Source organism: Pistacia vera, unplaced genomic scaffold, assembly GCF_008641045.1.
Source record: "Pistacia vera cultivar Batoury unplaced genomic scaffold, PisVer_v2 Contig184, whole genome shotgun sequence".
NCBI lineage: Eukaryota > Viridiplantae > Streptophyta > Magnoliopsida > Sapindales > Anacardiaceae > Pistacia > Pistacia vera.
This window is the reverse complement of record NW_022195938.1, coordinates 950,651-968,092: the sequence shown is the minus strand read 5'-3', so window position 1 is coordinate 968,092 and position 17,442 is coordinate 950,651. Positions and strand designations below refer to the sequence as shown.

The 17,442-nt window shown below is 36.3% G+C and overlaps 3 protein-coding genes, 1 long non-coding RNA gene and 1 other non-coding gene across 7 annotated transcripts; 3 read left to right on the top strand and 2 right to left on the bottom strand.

Moving 5' to 3' along the window:
- Positions 1–4: 4 nt before the first annotated feature.
- Positions 5–2,109, top strand: LOC116126784. The gene is made up of 3 exons (XR_004127536.1): positions 5–58; positions 1,086–1,478; positions 1,575–2,109. It is a non-coding gene; the product is annotated as an uncharacterized LOC116126784 (long non-coding RNA).
- Positions 677–2,308, bottom strand: LOC116126783 (tetraspanin-19-like). Of its 3 annotated transcripts, none has more exons than XM_031412455.1 (6): positions 2,006–2,308; positions 1,724–1,823; positions 1,565–1,645; positions 1,381–1,488; positions 1,042–1,239; positions 677–921 (listed from the first exon to the last, which is right to left on the bottom strand). In XM_031412455.1, exons 1-6 carry the CDS (start codon positions 2,170–2,172, stop codon positions 910–912), a joined length of 666 nt encoding a protein of 221 aa, XP_031268315.1. In that variant the 5' UTR covers positions 2,173–2,308; the 3' UTR covers positions 677–909. The 3 variants fall into 3 exon arrangements, with proteins under 3 accessions (XP_031268315.1, XP_031268318.1, XP_031268317.1); XM_031412458.1 differs by having other exon boundaries at positions 1,724–1,901; positions 2,006–2,136; XM_031412457.1 differs by having other exon boundaries at positions 678–921; positions 1,381–1,485; positions 2,006–2,307.
- A 308-nt stretch (positions 2,309–2,616) lies between these two features.
- On the top strand, positions 2,617–2,689 carry TRNAV-UAC. The gene has a single exon. It is a non-coding gene; the product is annotated as a tRNA-Val (tRNA).
- A 273-nt stretch (positions 2,690–2,962) lies between these two features.
- LOC116126840 (protein-S-isoprenylcysteine O-methyltransferase B-like) lies at positions 2,963–4,610 on the top strand. Its single transcript, XM_031412517.1, has 2 exons — positions 2,963–3,031; positions 3,335–4,610. The coding sequence occupies exon 2, from the start codon at positions 3,507–3,509 to the stop codon at positions 4,098–4,100; it is 594 nt and encodes a 197-aa protein (XP_031268377.1). The 5' UTR covers positions 2,963–3,031; positions 3,335–3,506; the 3' UTR covers positions 4,101–4,610.
- A 652-nt stretch (positions 4,611–5,262) lies between these two features.
- Positions 5,263–8,480, bottom strand: LOC116126769 (elongation factor-like GTPase 1). Its single transcript, XM_031412434.1, has one exon. The coding sequence runs from the start codon at positions 8,478–8,480 to the stop codon at positions 5,376–5,378; it is 3,105 nt and encodes a 1,034-aa protein (XP_031268294.1). The 3' UTR covers positions 5,263–5,375.
- Between the last annotated feature and the right edge of the window lie 8,962 nt (positions 8,481–17,442).

Sequence of the window (17,442 nt, the reverse complement as noted above, 5' to 3'; positions counted from 1 at the left end):
ACGAAAAGGACATTTCACTGATGTAACTTTTGAAACAAAGGAATGCTGCAACCAATTGGTATTGGCATAGTTTATTGTTCTCATTTCAATATTTGTTTATGGTTTTGTTTTATGTTCTTAGTGGAGAATATCTGTTGAACGAGATGGGAAAAAAATTGATTGAATGGAGAAACTCATAAACATTTGTCAATCTTAGATGTGTCGATAGAAGAAACTTATGTAAACACTAATTTGAAATCTCACTTTTTAGATTCCATTGTGAAAGATAAGTGTTCTTTCTCTTAAATTCAAATTCAAATTCAAATTTTTGATTTCTACTTTGTACAAACAATAGATTTGAAAAAGTATCTAAAAAATCACTGTCGTTCATTTTTTTAAAAAATTTGGACCATGTTATTTGGTGCTTTTCTAATTTGCCAAAAGATTCAACCAAAGTTTATCAATAAAATTTGAACCATTTTAAATTGGGAAAACACAAATTTGTTATCTTCTGATTTGGCCTAAATTACCTCTCCTCTCTTTTGGATTAGCTATACTTAGTAGTCTTGTGTCCGAGTTGTAAAAGAAGCAATTGTCGGGTTTATAAAAAAAAAAGAAAAAAACCTAAATTTCATCTTATGCCTAGTAATGTGACCCAATTGAGAATTTTCATTTGGATCATATTAAAATAAGCAAAATCTTAACAAGTAAATGTGATTACTCCAAAATTGCAAATACAAAAGGAAACTTAAAAGTACAATTACACAACACAAGGCACATATTAAAACTGTTAGCATTTGTTTAAATCATAGTCCAGTAGCTCCAGGCAATATCTATTATTTATCTCATTGTCAAGTTTTGCCTTGAAACCAAAATTTGCAATCATGGTTGCATTTCTCACAATCTCTCATCCCCAGTTTGCTACTCCCTTCACTTGTTTACCTGCAAGTGATAATAAAAAACCACGCACTTGATTCAGAAAACCACCTCAGTACTAAGCTCTTAGAATGAATCCAAGAAGGTTAAGATAAAAATCTGGGGAAGTTAAAGATGGATCTTTACATTCCACGGATATGTGGGGGGTTTAACAGTGTCATTCTTCGCAGGAAAGTGGGGATCGCCGATGACAAATGCAGGCGCTTGAACTTGATGATTTAGGAGTGGAAGCCTGGGTGGAGGATACTCATCATCACTATCACAGTTGGAGCTTCGGTTTGATCTCAGACCTCTTAAAGCCATTGCTAATAGTGTAGAAGATCCCTAGCAGTTAGAGGGCGAAAGCATTTATGTATAAATCATGTGAAAAAATGACTGCAATTTTGTTAAGAGTACAGATGGTTCAATGCAATAAAGGAAAATTTTCTGCATTTTTCTCTTCATGGTATAACATAAATAAATAACCTGTGCTAAGATGATCGAAAAGCCTATCCATTTGAAGATATCGAAGTTCGACTTGACGAATTCTTTGAAATCATGGAACCTCCCCGTTGGATCAGCAGGTAAGTCCTGCTTATATAACACATGAAATCAATTAACAATCTTGCTATAGATTAGAGAATTTTTGAGAAATGAAGTTAAGAGTTACCTTCTCCCAGTCAGAATTTAGCAGAATATCAGCTGCCATAGCACTCTCCAAAAGCAGAAGCAAAAGGATAACCACCATATACTTTGTTCATTCAAGATCAACAAATATTTCAAAACATCAACTTAAGGGTTTTTGTTTCAAATTATTGAGAAAGGATACACAAGAAAGGCAGAATCCATTTGCACTATCAGCAGCAATATGACCAAGGCCTGCTATAAGGCAAAAGGAGACACCAATCCCAAGAAATGTGTATATAAACCTGCAATTTTTATACAATGTTGGTAAATCAACACAAAAAAGAACCATTTCTATTCTGTTCAAGCGAAAAACCTGTCGTCTGCAAATATTCAAACCATCGGAATCTTCAGAAAAATGAGTGTTTGCTTAATTTAACTGAAAACACAAGTAAATATGGGAGAGAATTAACTAGCTGAAGATTACCATGGAGCAGTAGAGTTGAAATCCTCAAAGGATGAATCTTCCATGTCTCTTTGCCAGACTCTGATCATCCATAAACCATAAAGGATCATGGCAATACCAACCATTCCCATTACCAAATTCACAGCTTTCAGGAACGACTGGATGCAAGTTCTTGCAATTCTTGCCATTTCTTACAACAACAGTCCACAGCTAGCTGATACAGAAGAAGTTAGGGGCCTTTTCTTTTTATTTGTTTTTAATTCTTCCTTTGCAAATCTTAAAATGTAAGAAAAATTTGATAATGACCAAACTTTACATAGTTTTAGTAAATGTTGTATTATTCCTTCGAAGGTAATTGTGAATATACATGAAAAATCTGTATATGGTTGAGTTTTCTTTAAAAGGACCAAAGTAAGATGGTAACATTTGTGGTGGTTATATAATTACTACAGCTTGATATTCATAATTCATTTCTTAAACCATATCTTGTGAATAATGTGGGTGGGGGGCCGGCCAGGACAGATATAACCTAGAAGGAAATTTCTTGGAAACTCTTCTCTGTGTTTAATTAGAATAAAACAAAAAAAAAAATTAAAAACAAAAAAAAAAATAGTTATATAAATTAAACAAACGTTGCTGTGGTGTAGTGGTTATCACGTCAGTCTTACACACTGAAGGTCCCCAGTTCGATCCTGGGCAGCAACATTCTTAAATTAATTTTTTTCTTATTATATATAATTTCAGAAGTTAATCAATTAAATAGTAGTAAAGTGGATCCCATTGCTGTAGATACTTGATTCATTTAATGGCCTATAAATATAAGCTTAGTTTTTGATATTGATATAGATGAAAACAGCACTCCCTCTTTCTCTCTCTCGTCTTCTCTTTATATATGATTAAGAATATAAACTTATGAAATTCAAATTCAAAGGACATAATGATATACTATTAACCCTAACTCTATAAAGTCTAATTTAACTAATTTTTATCACAAAGTAAACCTCTGTTGAAGTCTTTGGTGGAAGATTAAGCGAAGCGAACCACAAGGTCTGAAACTCTCGCTCTTTTATCAAACACGCATATTCTATTTGGTCGATTTATTAGCAATTAGTTTAAGTTCAAATTTCTAATGCATCATGATCTGATACTTATTCTCTTATGTTTTCAGCAATTACTGTATGCTAGAAATAATAGTTGATCCTCTATATGTTATTAGAAATTATAAAGAAGTGGGCTTTTAAACAAGTTTCTCTCTGTTAGGGGATACCAGTTATTGATATGCAATTGAAATAAACTGTGTTTTCAGTGATCTTGTTTTTGCTAATTTACCCATTAAGCTATCAAATGCAGCGGCTGTTGTACATGAAGAATTTTTGGTGATATTGAGACTCAAATTTCAGTATTGATGTTGTATTGCTATGCATTCAACATGTCAAGTCTCAAGTAAAAATTCCAGTAACTTTGTTGCTACCCGTGTGTATTGTAAACTAGTGAAAGAAATTCGACTCTTTGTTAGACGAGAATGGCAGAGATTTTCAGTGACACAGCTTGCAGACAGTTATCTCAGATGTTCTTCGCAGTTTTATTCTTTCATAGTTCTGAATATGTTTTAGCAATTGCCTTTCACGGTAGTTCAAATATTACTCTTAAATCACTTTTGATTAGCAAATACTATCTTTTGGCAATGGTGCTCTCAATAGTAGAGTACTTGGTGGAAATTTTTTTCTTCCCTGGCTTGAAGGAATACTGGTGGATAAGCAATGTAGGTCTTACGATGGTTATAATTGGGGAAATCATTAGGAAAATGGCTATTATAACAGCTGGTCGAGCCTTCACACATCTAATTAAGATCTACCATGAGGAACACCACCAACTGGTTACTCATGGAGTCTATAGCTTTATACGCCATCCTGGATACTGCGGTTTCCTCATCTGGTCTGTTGGCACCCAGATAATGCTGTGTAATCCCATCTCCACAATTGGATTTGCAATTATTGTATGGAAATTTTTTCACGAGCGGATACCATATGAAGAATATTTCTTGAGACAGTTTTTTGGGCCAAAGTATGATGAATATGCCCAGCGAGTTCTTTCTGGGGTGCCATTTGTAAAGTAGTGGTATATGGTCATGTTGACAGAGTAGCCATTGTCTTGCATACACACCTTGCTTCATCAACAAAGTTCACTGCTGTTTTATTATAATAGGGGTGAACACCTTTGATGCTGACTGACTGATGGTGGTGAGAGTGACCATTTTATTTATCCGCCTGGCTTTATGCTCGTAGGTGGTGTTTATGAAGATGTTTTGTTATCGTAAGGTGCAGTGTCAAGTTTTATTATTATTCTTCCATCAGAAAGTTATCAGACAGCTTACAGTTGTCAATCCATAACAAGTTTCTGGACTTTTTGGATTTGTCATCTTTTGTGCTTGGTTTGGTTATACCTTTTAAACTTGTTATGGATTGTGAAAGAGCATTTTGTTATAATTTTTGTCAAACTGCAATACAGAGATTGCTTCCCATGTATCTGATTAATTGATAGTTGCTGAAAACATAGTTGTAATTGTATTTATGTGAATGTGAACTTAACATTTGCTTAACCTAAAGAATTTTTGGAGACAAGTTGTCACTCAGCTTTGGAGAAGTATTAGTTTCATCTTACAGAAGATTGGGTTGAATCTTTCATAAAAGTTGTTTACCAGTCCATTTGATAAAATTTTTATGAACTGTACTTGAATGTTAAATTCATCATCTTCTTGAACACTCTTAACACACAACAATATTAACAATCATGATAAGAGAAGCTATTTTGCACCAAGAATTACCGCAAATGCTTATTATTTAAGTGTTTGATTCTACAATAACAAACGATCTCTTTCTGTTCTTTATCTCTAAAATAACATGTTAAAAGCTTTTTTACAGAAACGGTGTTACTGTGCATCTAAAACAAATAAAAGGTGTTCAATAATTAATGAATTAAGCAAAACTTCCAATTGTGAGATTAGGTGCAGCATGAATTTACTGGAAATTACTAAGTTATACACTCATTTCTCAGTATGTGAAGTCCCATTGTATAAAGTAAACTCTTTTACAATCCACAACAAGTTTAATAGGTATAACAAGTACAATATTAAAGCTCAATTACTCATTTACACAAGAAGCACAATATTACAAGTACAGAGCTTAATCTAAAAAAAGCAGCAATATTGAAGAGCTGCATGCATATTGAATGGAATTGGAAAAGGGCAAAAGGAAAAAAAAAAAATAAAAAAAAATCTGAAAATCAATCAAACTCAAAACAGAAATTTTCTTATACACTATAATCTCTTCACTGCAAAATCGATGTTAATTCTGTCATACAATTTCTAATACAGCTCAACTGGGTTTAATTACTAAACTTTACGACCTAAGGTCCTCTGCTTTGTTGCATGCTGCACTACTTTTTCTTCCACAGGGAGGCCCTTCCGTCGCCTCACAGCATCAATGAGCTTTCTTGCTGTATTGTGAAGCACACTAGAACCATCTCCAAACTCTTCAATTTCCTCTTCTGTTTTGGGGACAAAGAAAGGATCCTCTGGAAGTGCTTCCCAATGACTAAGGACAAGAAGGGCACTTGCAGCTCCCGAAGTCCATCTCCTAAGCTCATCAGGGAAACCAAAACTTTCGGAGACCGGCAAATAAGCATGAACAGTAAAAAGTGAAGACCCTTCCTGCATTTCCTCCTTCAAGACTATGGCTCGCCTTCGAGCAAGCACAGCATACATAGGGCCCAAATATTCAGTTGGGGTGTTCAACTCACAAAAATACATGGCCTCAACAAGCTGGGGTTTCTTCTGCAGCACAGCTGCTCTACAGGCATCTTTAACGGCTGTCATAACCTGCCCAGAGAAGATGCCATACTGCTCAGATTGTTGTAAAGATTCAGGCTCATCAGCTTGCCCTGCCAAGGGAGAGATGAAAGCCTCAACAACAAATGCCAATCCCCACATTGGTTCATCACATAAGGGGCCAGCTGCAGTAGCCAGCTGAAATCCAGAAACTATGCTGCTCTCAAGACTCTCTGCTTCTTGGCGCAATGATGAAGCTTGAGTAACTGCCAACAATGTCACAGCAGATGAATCAGCATCATTATTGCCATCATTAGCATCATCCAGAAAGCCTAATCTCTCAGACACATGAGCAGAACCTCTTATAAGAACAGAGCAATCAGTATTCTTTCTTTTATAATCTGGCGTGAAGAGGATGTTAGGACCAACATGCCTTGGACCAAGTGCCCAAATCCTTCTAAGAAACTTTTGCCACTGTGCTTTATATTTCTCCACTCGATCCTTGTCATTCTCATTCCCAGAGGAAATATGATTCTCCACTGCATCCATTATGCGCCGTTTGACAGCTTCAATTGGATTATCTTCCACATCAATGCTTGATCTCTGGGTTTCCAAGCTTTTGATGCTTTGCCCTCCAATAATACCACCAAGCAAATCAGCACATTCATCAAGCAACTTAGTCACTGTAAGAGGAAGTTTGATGACTTGCACTCTAACAACACATCTGCCATTTGGAGTCATCTTCTCAACATAATCAGAGCTCCCACTTAATAATTTCAGATTCTCTAATGGAAAACATGACTCACCCTCACCCTCACCCTCAATGGTCTCTTTATAGGACACAAGAGGTGGAGAGACTTCCAAGCTTACCTTAGCAAACCTCTCCATCAAATCCTTTATGCATCTTTCTAGATGAACCTCTCCTGCAGCAGCAAGCACATTTTCCCCTCTAGATGAAACAGTAACCTCTACAAATGGATCTGCACGATTCAGAAGCCTCAATCCTTTCATCAAAGCACCCATATCTGCTGGATCAGTTGGCTCAATTGCAACTTTTAAAGTGGGTGAAACCTGATATACCATACTTGAGAAAGGCCAACAGTTTCTTGTAGACGAAAGAGTTGCACTCTTCAATATATGCTGACCAAGGCCTCGGATAGCCACAACATTCCCTGTCTTGGCAGAGGCCACTGGTTTCAAGCCTTGACCCATCATTAGATATAAGGACTGCAACTCCGCTTCTTGTATATGCTTCTGCACTGATTCCCCCTTTAATGGATCATATAAAGCTGAAAGCACAAAAACCCTTTGCCCTGAATAAAGAACTCCACTAAAGATCCTAGCAAATGCAAGGAAGCACTCATCTGATCCACCATTTCCGCCTTTCTCAGAATAATTATCCAAAATCTCCCCATTTGAATCTCGTTGAGGCAGCATTTTTATTGGGACAGCAAACATCTTGGAAACAAAAGCAACACATGGCGCTTCAGAGCTTGAATCACAGGCCGCAACTGACTTCCTCACAAGATTTGCCTCCATAAGTACATTTTTATCAACATTATTATCTAAAATCTCTCTCCTTGGAAGCAAACGTGAAATACTAAAAGATTGAGCAGAAACTGGGTCTGGCACACATTTCACTACCATTGACAAGATTGCATCTGACAACGGAAGCCAATGGCTCATAACCGATTGAAGTACAGCTTTTGGATCCTTGTTCTGAAGCTCACGAGGTGGTATAGACAAATTAAACGATTTAATCACTTTCTCAAGGACTGCTTTATCCCCATCTGGCTCTAAAGCAGCCTGGTAAACTTGCCATAATGGCTCAAGCACAAACTGTACAAACATAGGCCGTGCTTTACTCCCTGTACCTATCCCCTTCTTCCCTACAATCATCTTCGTCTTTGGATTGAAATACCGAGGACCCCAAAAAGCCTTCTGCAATGCAGCGGCACTAGCTCCAAGCTTTGTAGCATAAAATTCAGCAAACTCACTAATTGTAAAACCCCATCCATCCAATGCACAGACAAATGCTACATTCCCCTTCTGGGGTTGAAATGTATCTTCCTCATCATCCTCTATAAACTCAAGATTCTCATCACCCAGCTTCTCGGAAGGCCCCGCGAGTATAGAATCCACATCAGACAAATATTTTTCTGACTTATACGCACTCATAATCCCATTAACCTCATGAACAATTCTCAATAACCTATTATAAGCTTCCATTGGACTTAACCTCAACTCACAAATCAACCTATCAATCTTATTAAGCACTAAACATGGCGTCAACTTCTCAATCCAAGACTGACGCAAGACAGCATGAGTCTGAATGTGAACACCCTCAACAGCATCAACCAAAACCAAGGCACCGTCACTCAAACGGGCAGCGGTCGAGACTTCACTACAGAAGTCCATATGACCAGGGGAGTCAATCAAGTTAATTGAATAGTGTTTATAATAAAGAGCAATTGAAGAGCTCTTCATTGTAATAGCACGCCTTTGTTCCTCATCAAGATAATCCATAAACCTAAGCTTACCGGCTAGTTTTGGGTGGAGTAAACCACCACCAGTGGCGGCAATTAGATGGTCAGCAAGTGTTGTTTTACCATGATCTACATGTGCTAATATGCATATGTTTCGAAGGTTTCGGGTATCAGACTCACCCATTTTGGCATAAAAGAAAAAAGTCAAACCACAAAGAATACAGATTACTTACTCTCGACTCGACGGAATCGTTTGTTCTGTTTTCTCTTGTTGATACGGCGACCGCAAGCCGAAACTGGAGACTTGGTTTCGTTTCGGTTGTTTCTATAAAATGGCAAAATGCCCCCAACCTCCACTACAACGACTCTACTTTTAACGGTGCTGTGTTAGAATAAACGGAACGAGCGTATATTAATATTTCATTTTTTTTAATTTTTTTTTTTTACATCCCGTTTAAAGAAGAAAAAAAAGAATATTGCATTTATTTGTAAATTTAGGGAGGAGAAAATATACCACGGATTTCGATACACGTGGAGAATTGGGGATATGTGTATTTAGAGGACAAATTAAATCTCCATATTAATATAAGGAGGGGATGAGTTTAATAATCCCCGTCTAATTCTCCATTATAAAATTAAATATAAAACTAATTAAAATAAAAAAAATTTATAAATAGGGGCATTTTATTAAAGGCCAACCAAATCAAGTTCAAATTTAATTAAAAGGCCATGTAGTTTAAAAGTGTTAAGTAAATAGCCTTATTATTGATTAAGGTTAATTAAACATGATTAGTAGTTAATTAGGATTAATGAAGTACTGTGTAATCTTTTAAAAATTATAATATGTCCGTAAAGAGCCAAAATTCTTGCAAACAAACCCAAACATATTCTTCTTCTTCCTCCCGCCATTAACGCATCCCTCCCTTGGTTGTTGTTTCTTCTAAGCTTCGTCTACGTCTTCTTCTTATTCTGCATCTTTTTATTCGTCTACATCTTTTTCTTCCTGTACTTCTTCTTCTTCCTCATTCCTTTACATCTTCTTCTTCCTTCGCCATTAACATTTTCTTCTTCCTCTGCCATTAACATCTTCTTCGCCACAGATCCGCCTCCTCCTCTTCCTTCTGACATTTTGTCTAGGTATGTGTATCTCCTCTTTGCATTTTATGTTTCGATTTACAAAGATTTAATGATGGATTCGGTTTGGGTTATGATTTTGATTTAGTTTGCAAGGAGTGAAATTTGTTGAATATTTTCTTACATTGTGGGTAGCTGGGGGGTGGTAGCATCAATTGTAGGTGGAAATGACTGAAAATGTGTTCTGGATATGATGGATCACTTAAGCGATCTGGTATGTCTGGTATAATGCAAAAAATCGCAGATCACTTAAGCGATCAGGTATATGGCAAAAGATTACTTAAGCGATTTGCTATATGGCAACAAATCGCTTAAGTGATCAGGTAAATGACAGAAGATCGTTTAAGCGATCAGGCTTATTTATACTAGATTGCTTAAGCGATCAGACTTATTTATACCAGATCGCTCAAGCGATATAATGGATCGCTTAAGCGATCCAGTAAACGATATACTAGATTGCTTAAGCGATACACCAGATCGCTCAAGCGACTCTGTAGATGCTTGTTAAAATCTTTCAACCCTTAATACATCAGTTAATAATTTTTTTTTCTTGCATTATAGGTATTTGGCTATTATTAGACATGAGATAAGTTGTTTTGGTTGTTGAATATTTTGGTGAGTGGGTGGAGGAAGAAAGTTGCTGAAAGTGGATTGGAAGAGCAAAGAAGTTATACCAATTGATGTGCGCACAAAAGTTAGTTTTGATGAGTTGATTGATGAAATAATTAGAAGAGGTGATTTGAGTTGCTCACGTAGTGATATAGTTGTGAAATATTTTTTAAGCAGAGTTCCTGAACATTATAAGGTACCTCTTGCTATATTAAAGTCGGATGAAGGTGTGAAGTTATATATGATTGATGTGGGCGATAATGGTTCGAGGCCGATTTCAGGGGTTTCTTTTGTAGATAAACCGTTGGAAGTTGGTTCAAAGGAAGGGAATAACGAGGAAGAGAGAATGCTGGTTTTAATTTGAACTACAAGGGCATTGATTTCTTAGTTGAAAAATCAAGAGTATGCAGTGATTTGGGTGGTGAGGAGGACACTGTAGAGGAGATTAGTCATGTGCGGCAGAATGAAAATGTTGACGAGGAGGACCCCGTACATGTTCCCGTAGATGTAGAGATTCCTTTAAATATAGATTATGCAGAAGGTGTAGTTTGTGAGGAAGAGAACACTATGGTCCTTTATGCAAGTTCAGAGGCGGCAATTGCAGGTAGTAGGGAATCAGCTCATGTTTTTACTGATGGATTAGATTTATGCGTAGGATATTTATTTGACAACAAAGAGGAAGTGGTGAGGAAGCTAAAATTTGTTTCCGTGAGAGGTAATTTTGAGTTTATCACCAAAAAGTCTAATTAATCGATAGTTACGGTTGCATGTCGTGATCAAAAGTGCAAGTGGCGGGTTTATTATAGAAGGTTGGCGAAGTCCGAAAAATTTATTGTTAGCACATATACCCATGAGCACACATGTGGGTTGGGACATATTTCAAGTGAGCATTGACAAGCCTCTGCCAATGTTATTGGACAATTTGTCAAAAGTCAGTTTGTTGAAGGGAAATGTCCATCTCCTAAGGACATTTAGAGACTAGTGCAAACAGAGTTAGGATGCGCTGTTAGTTACTAGAAATGCTGGAAAGGGAGACAACATGCACAAGATTTTGTGAGAGGCACGTCGGAGAACGGGTACGCAGTATTAGAAGTGTACTATTATATGCTTGAGTTGACAAACCAAGGTAGCAAGACGGTTTTGAAGTGGGACAAGAATATGAGGTTTAAATATTTTGTTGTTGCTTATGATGCTGCTATAAGGGGTTTTGTAAACATGAAAAAGGTGTTGGCTATTGATGGTTGCTTTTTAACGGGAAAGTATGGAGGTACATTGTTGGTGGCCACTGCACAGGACAACGAGAATCACACATATCCTGTTGCATGGCGTGTGGTTGACTCTAAGAATGATAGTGCTTGACAGTGATGAGTTGTGCATAATATCCGATAGACACAACTCTATAAAGAAGAGGATTGCCACTATTTACCCTTAAACACATCACAGATTCTGTATGAGGCACCTTGGTGAGAACATAAAACAAAAGTTCAGGTGTGATGACCTTCTTCAAACATACTACATGGCAGCAAAAGCTTATCAAGGTGATGAGTTTGAGGAGCACTTTTGACAAATCTGAATCAAGGATGATAGAATTGCTAAGCATCTTGAGCATGATGTTGGTTTCGAACGATGGAGTAGGGCTTACTTTCCTGGAAGAAGGTTCGATGTCATGACTATGAACATAGTCGAGTCCATAAATTCGAAGTTGTTAATAGAAAAAGAGTTTTCAATAGTTGCCCATTTTGATGCAATCCAGAGGACATTGTCACGGTGGTTCCATGAGTGTCGTGTGGAGTCAGATAATTTTACCACAACCCTTGTTCCGTCAGCTGAAAAATTATTGCGAGAACGTATGGAACTATCAAATGCACTGTTTGCCTATCCTCTTAATGCTCAAGAGTTCACCGTGCATGACTATGGTCCGGATGCCCTAGTTAACCTTCTTAGTAAAACTTGCAGCTATAAAGTGCTTGGCATTCAACGTTTACCTTGTCCTCATGCACTAGCAGCACTAAAACACCAACGGAAGCCGAATTTTGGTTCAAGAACTTACATGGAACTTTGCTTCCCTCTCTATATGGCAAATCACTACATGCTGGCTTATTCGGAAACGATATATCCAGTTCATCTAAAAGAGTAGTAGGTGGTGCCGCCAGAGTTGGTTGACATTATCATCCATCCGCCATTCAAGAAGACAGAAAATGGGAGAAAAAGAGTTAAGTGTATTTCATCAGCCTGTGAGGTTCCTCGGAGGATGAATAAGTGCTCTATTTGCAAGCAACCTGACCACAAGAGAAGCAGTTGCCAGAATCGATCACATGCAGATCTAGAAAATTTAATGTAGGACATGCAGATCCACAAGAGGTTCCCCGGTGTATATAGGACATTTATTTGTTGTATATAATGTTGTAATTTAATGTAATTAACACATTTCAAATTTGTACAAAACCAATTCAGTATTCTTTTCCCTCTTTTGAGTTTGAGTTTATTTGGTATTCTTGTTAAATGATATTAATGTGTTGATGCAATTAGGTTGTCAAATTCAGGAGAAAAGATTGAATTAATATGTGTTGGTGATTTTAGTTTGTCAAAATTTACGAGAATAGCTGGAAAAAATAAGTGTTGCCCATGATCGTTTAGGCGACTATATATATTGCTTAAGCGATCAAGGGTTTTCCAAACAGGTAAGACACTAAATCGCTTAAGTGATCGTGCATCTGGGATGATCTTGATTCTGCCTAGGACTTGATCGCTTAAGCGATCATTAATCGCATAAGCGACTAAGGCTAAAAGCCAAGAGTCGCTTAAGCGAGACCATAAATCGCTTAACCGATCTTGCATCTGGGATGATCTTGAATCTGTCAAAAACTTGATCGCTTAAGCGACTAAGGCTAAAATGAAGAATCGCTTAAGCAATCGTGCATTTGAGATGATTTTGATTTTGTCTTGCACTTGATCGCTTAAACAATCGATCAAGGCTAAAAGTGAAGAATTGCTTAAGTGATAACATAAATCGCTTAAGCGATCGTGTATCTGAGATGATTTTGATTCTGTCTTGCACTTGATCGCTTAAGCGACCAAGGCTAAAAGTGAAAAATCGGTTAAGCAAGAATATAAATCGCTTAAGCAATCGTGTTTTTGAGATGATTTTGATTTTGTCTTGCACTTGATTACTTAAGCAATCCTAAATCGCTTAAGCGACCATTTGTAAAAGCGAAGCATCGTGTAATGACTCTTTTTATAGCTAGTATACTTGTAAAATAACAGTAAAACTTACTAAATATATATATAAGAAAATATACATATAAACGAGTATAAAATTATGGGCCCATATTTAATTTTCTTTATATACAAATCTTTACATAATATAATAAAGTCTCAAAATAGTAACTCGACAGTTTTGCCCAACCCTTCCGCTGCGTGATGTTCCAAGTGACCGCATCTCACCTGTTACTTGCAAAAACATTAAAAACAATGGGGTGAGCACTAATTGCTTAGTAAGTAAACCCGCTATACTACCCTTCTCTCTCCGTTGCTTAAATTTTGAATTTCTTTCCTTACTTCACACTTCCCCATTCTTCTCTATTCTTTCTCTACTCTTACTCTGTTTCTCTCTCTGTTCTTTCTCTGTTTTTCCTTCTGTTCTTTCTCTATTCTTTCTCTATTCTAATTTCCCACTATTCAGATAATGAGCATGGTATTATGCATATATATGATGCAAATGCACAAATGCATAAAATATGCATTTTCTTTCCTGTTCTTATTCTGTCTTTCTTTCTTTTCTATGCTTCTTTCTTTCTTATTCTTTTCTTTTCTTTCTTATTCTTTTGCCGATCGGACTTGGTTGAGGCATGGATTCGGACCTTGGCTGTCTGAGTGTATTCTTCTTTCTTGGGTACAAGCCCTCATCCACATGCATTCTTACGGACTGTACCAATTCTTCTTTCTTATTCTTAGGCCGCTCACTAAAAGGCGGCGTGCATGCGAGGAAAATTCTTCTTGTCACTCACGGGTTCCCCATCGTAACAACCTTTTCTTCTTTTTATCTTTTATACTTCTTTAAATAAAAATTCAGATTTGAACTTTTTTAATATTCTCATTTCTTTCTATTTACTCTTTAACATTCTTTAGTGTTTTTTCATGCTCTTATGAGTATGTATGCATGTAGATGGTTTCATGCTTATAATTCTTCCTAAATTCACATGTTTAAATGCAATTATGCAATATGGAATGCAAACATTTCATTCTCTACCATCTACAAACTCATCTCAATATAACACATAATTATACTCATACATGCACTTCTCTTTGACATTTCATCAAACAACTTATGTGCACAAAGCAACTCTAATTTGGCTACACTTCTATCTTTTTTCTAAGCCACCAAAAATTTGGTATAACATCCTCCATATTTAACGCCAAACCTGTCCAAAATGTACACTCCAAAATTTATACTCCAATTCTTCCAAATTTCATCCAAACTCACATCAAATATCAAATATACCAACACTACTTCTCATGGATAAGTTCTAATCATCATTCAACACCAAATCCATCAACAATTCTTCATATAAATAGATATATATGCATAAAAGGAATTCTCTACACAATATTACTTAAATCATACTTAGGGTATGATTTACTTACCTTATATGTGAGCAATCCAACACTTTAAAAATCTTCTTTAAACCAACTCTCTTTCTCTTAAATCCTATGAACACAAATCATCAAAATTCAACACTTTAAAAATTAAAACTCACTTCTTGGTGCAAGGATCTTACCTAAGGATGCTTGGGATTGAAAATCCACTAAAAAATACCAAAAATCTATGAATTTCCCTTGAAGAAGAATTGAAGAAATTGAGAGGATTTGAAGGTGAAGGTGGCATGAAAATGGATGAAGAATGGCTAGGGTTTCATTCTTCAATTCTTGATATAACATATTATCATTTTTAGTTTCCCATTTTGCCTTGCACTTTCTATGAAATTCTATCTATGTCCCTTAGTCAATTACCAAAATGCTCTTATTTTTATTAACTTCTCCATGTTATTCTATCTCTTTTCACTCCCCACTTTTTCAACTAATTATGAGTGAAAAGATAATTTTACCCCTAATGAAATTTTAAGGCATTTTCTTCATACTTTTTTTTAACAAAAATCAACTAAGGGTAAAAGGGCATAAATAAAGTTACGTACCTCGATGTGGGCGTTACACATCGCTTAAGAGAGAACTTAAATCACTTAAGCGATCGTGCGCCTGGGGTGACTTGATTTCGCCTTAAACTTGATCACTTAAGCGATCATGCATCGCTTAAGCGACCAAGGATAAAAGTGAATAATTGCTCAAGTGATCTTGATTTTAGCTTCTACGTGCTTAAACGACTGTGCATTTCTTAAGTGACCAAGGGTAAATATACTAGATCGCTTAAGTGAGATCTAAAATCGCTTAAGTAATCCAATATATTCGGATGATTTTTATTATGCCTTTAACAAGATCGCTTAAGCGATTTGTATGATCGCTTAAGCGATGAAGGCTTATAAACATTGTATCACTTAAGCAATTAACGAATCGCTTAAGCGATCTTTTTTTTTTCTAGAATAGGTTGTCAACCCCATATTAAGTGACGTTAATGTGAACTTCGGACGTTCACAACATCACATGATTAATAACGTTAATTTTAAGCGACATTGGTTATTAACACATATTAAGACCAATCAAGAAGGATTATTTGTAACCTAATTCCATCAACAGATATTAAAGTTACAACCGTATGATATATGGATAAATGTCATAGCGCACTAGTGTAACACGTTAGTAGAAACGAACCTCATTTCACAAATATGGATGGTGTATTTCGGAATGATTATTGTGCTTTTTTTTCTGACCAAAATGTAGTCAAATCTTGTACGATGTGGGGGGAATAGATTGAAATAAGCTTGAATTGTGACTGTACGATTAGTTCAGTGGACCATTATTTGTCTTGTGTCAATTGATTTGATTATTTATATCATTTAATCAATTTTTTTTTAAATTATATTTTAATTAAACTAATTTATCTATGTGTGTAGATAAACATGGAAAACAAATATTAAAGTATAGAATTATTCTATATAACACAAATTTTAATGTTTTTAAAGTACCAAAGTAAATTAGGCTTGATCGCTTAAACGATGTATGGTTTCACTTAAGCGATCCTGTATATTTAGCCTTGGTCGCTTAAGCGATGTATGGTTTTACTTAAGCGATCCTGTATATTTAGCCTTGGTCGCTTAAGCGATGTATGTTATCGCTTAAGCGATCTTGTCAAAGACAGTATAAAGATCATCCGAATATATAAGATTGCTTAAGCGATTTCAGGTATCGCTTAAGCGAGCCAGTATATTTAGCCGTAGTCACTTAAGTGATTCACAGTCACTTTAGCGATCACGTACAAGTTAGAATCAAGATCTCTTAAGCGACTCTTCACTTTTACCCTTGGTCGCCTAAGCGATGCATGATCGCTTAAGCGATCATGTCCAAGGCAAAATCAAGTTACCCTAAGTGCACGATTGCATAAGCGATTTAAGTTATCGCTTAAGCGATTCTTTGCTTTTACACTTGGTCGCTTAAGCGATCAAGTCCAAGGCAAAATCAAGATCATCCCAGATGGACGATCACTTAAGTGATTCATCACTTTTAGCCTTGGTCGCTTAAGCGATCAAGTCCAAGGCAGAATCAAGATCATCCCAGATGCATGATCGCTTAAGTGATTGATGTATCGCTTATGCGATTCATCACTTTTAGACTTGGTTGCTTAAGCGATTTAGGATCGCTTAAGCGATCACATCCAAGACAGAATCAAAATCATCTTAGATGGACGATTGCTTAAGCGATTTATGTTCTTGCTTAAGCGATTCTTCATTTTTAGCCTTGGTCGCTTAAGCGATTTTGTATCGCTTAAGCAATCAAGTCTAAGGCAGATTCAAGATCATCCCAGATGTATGATCGCTTAAGCAATTCCTTACTTTTAGCCTTGGTCGCTTAAGCGATTAAAGATCGCGCAAGCGATCAAGTCCTAGGCAGAATCAAAATCATCCCAGATGCACGATCGCTTAAGCAATTTAGTGTCTCGCTTAAGTGATTTTGTATGGAAAACCCTGGGCAACAATTATTTTTTCCAGCTTTTCTCCTGAATTTTGACAAACTAAAATCACCAACACATATTAATTCCATATTTTCTCCTGAATTTGACAACCTAATTGCATCAACACATTCATGCCATTCAACAAGAATACTAAATAAACTCAAACTCAAAATAGGGAAAGAAATATTGAATTGCTTTTGTACAATATGTCAATTACATTAAATTACAACATTATATACAACAAATAAATGTCATATATATACCCAAAATAAAAGCACCACCG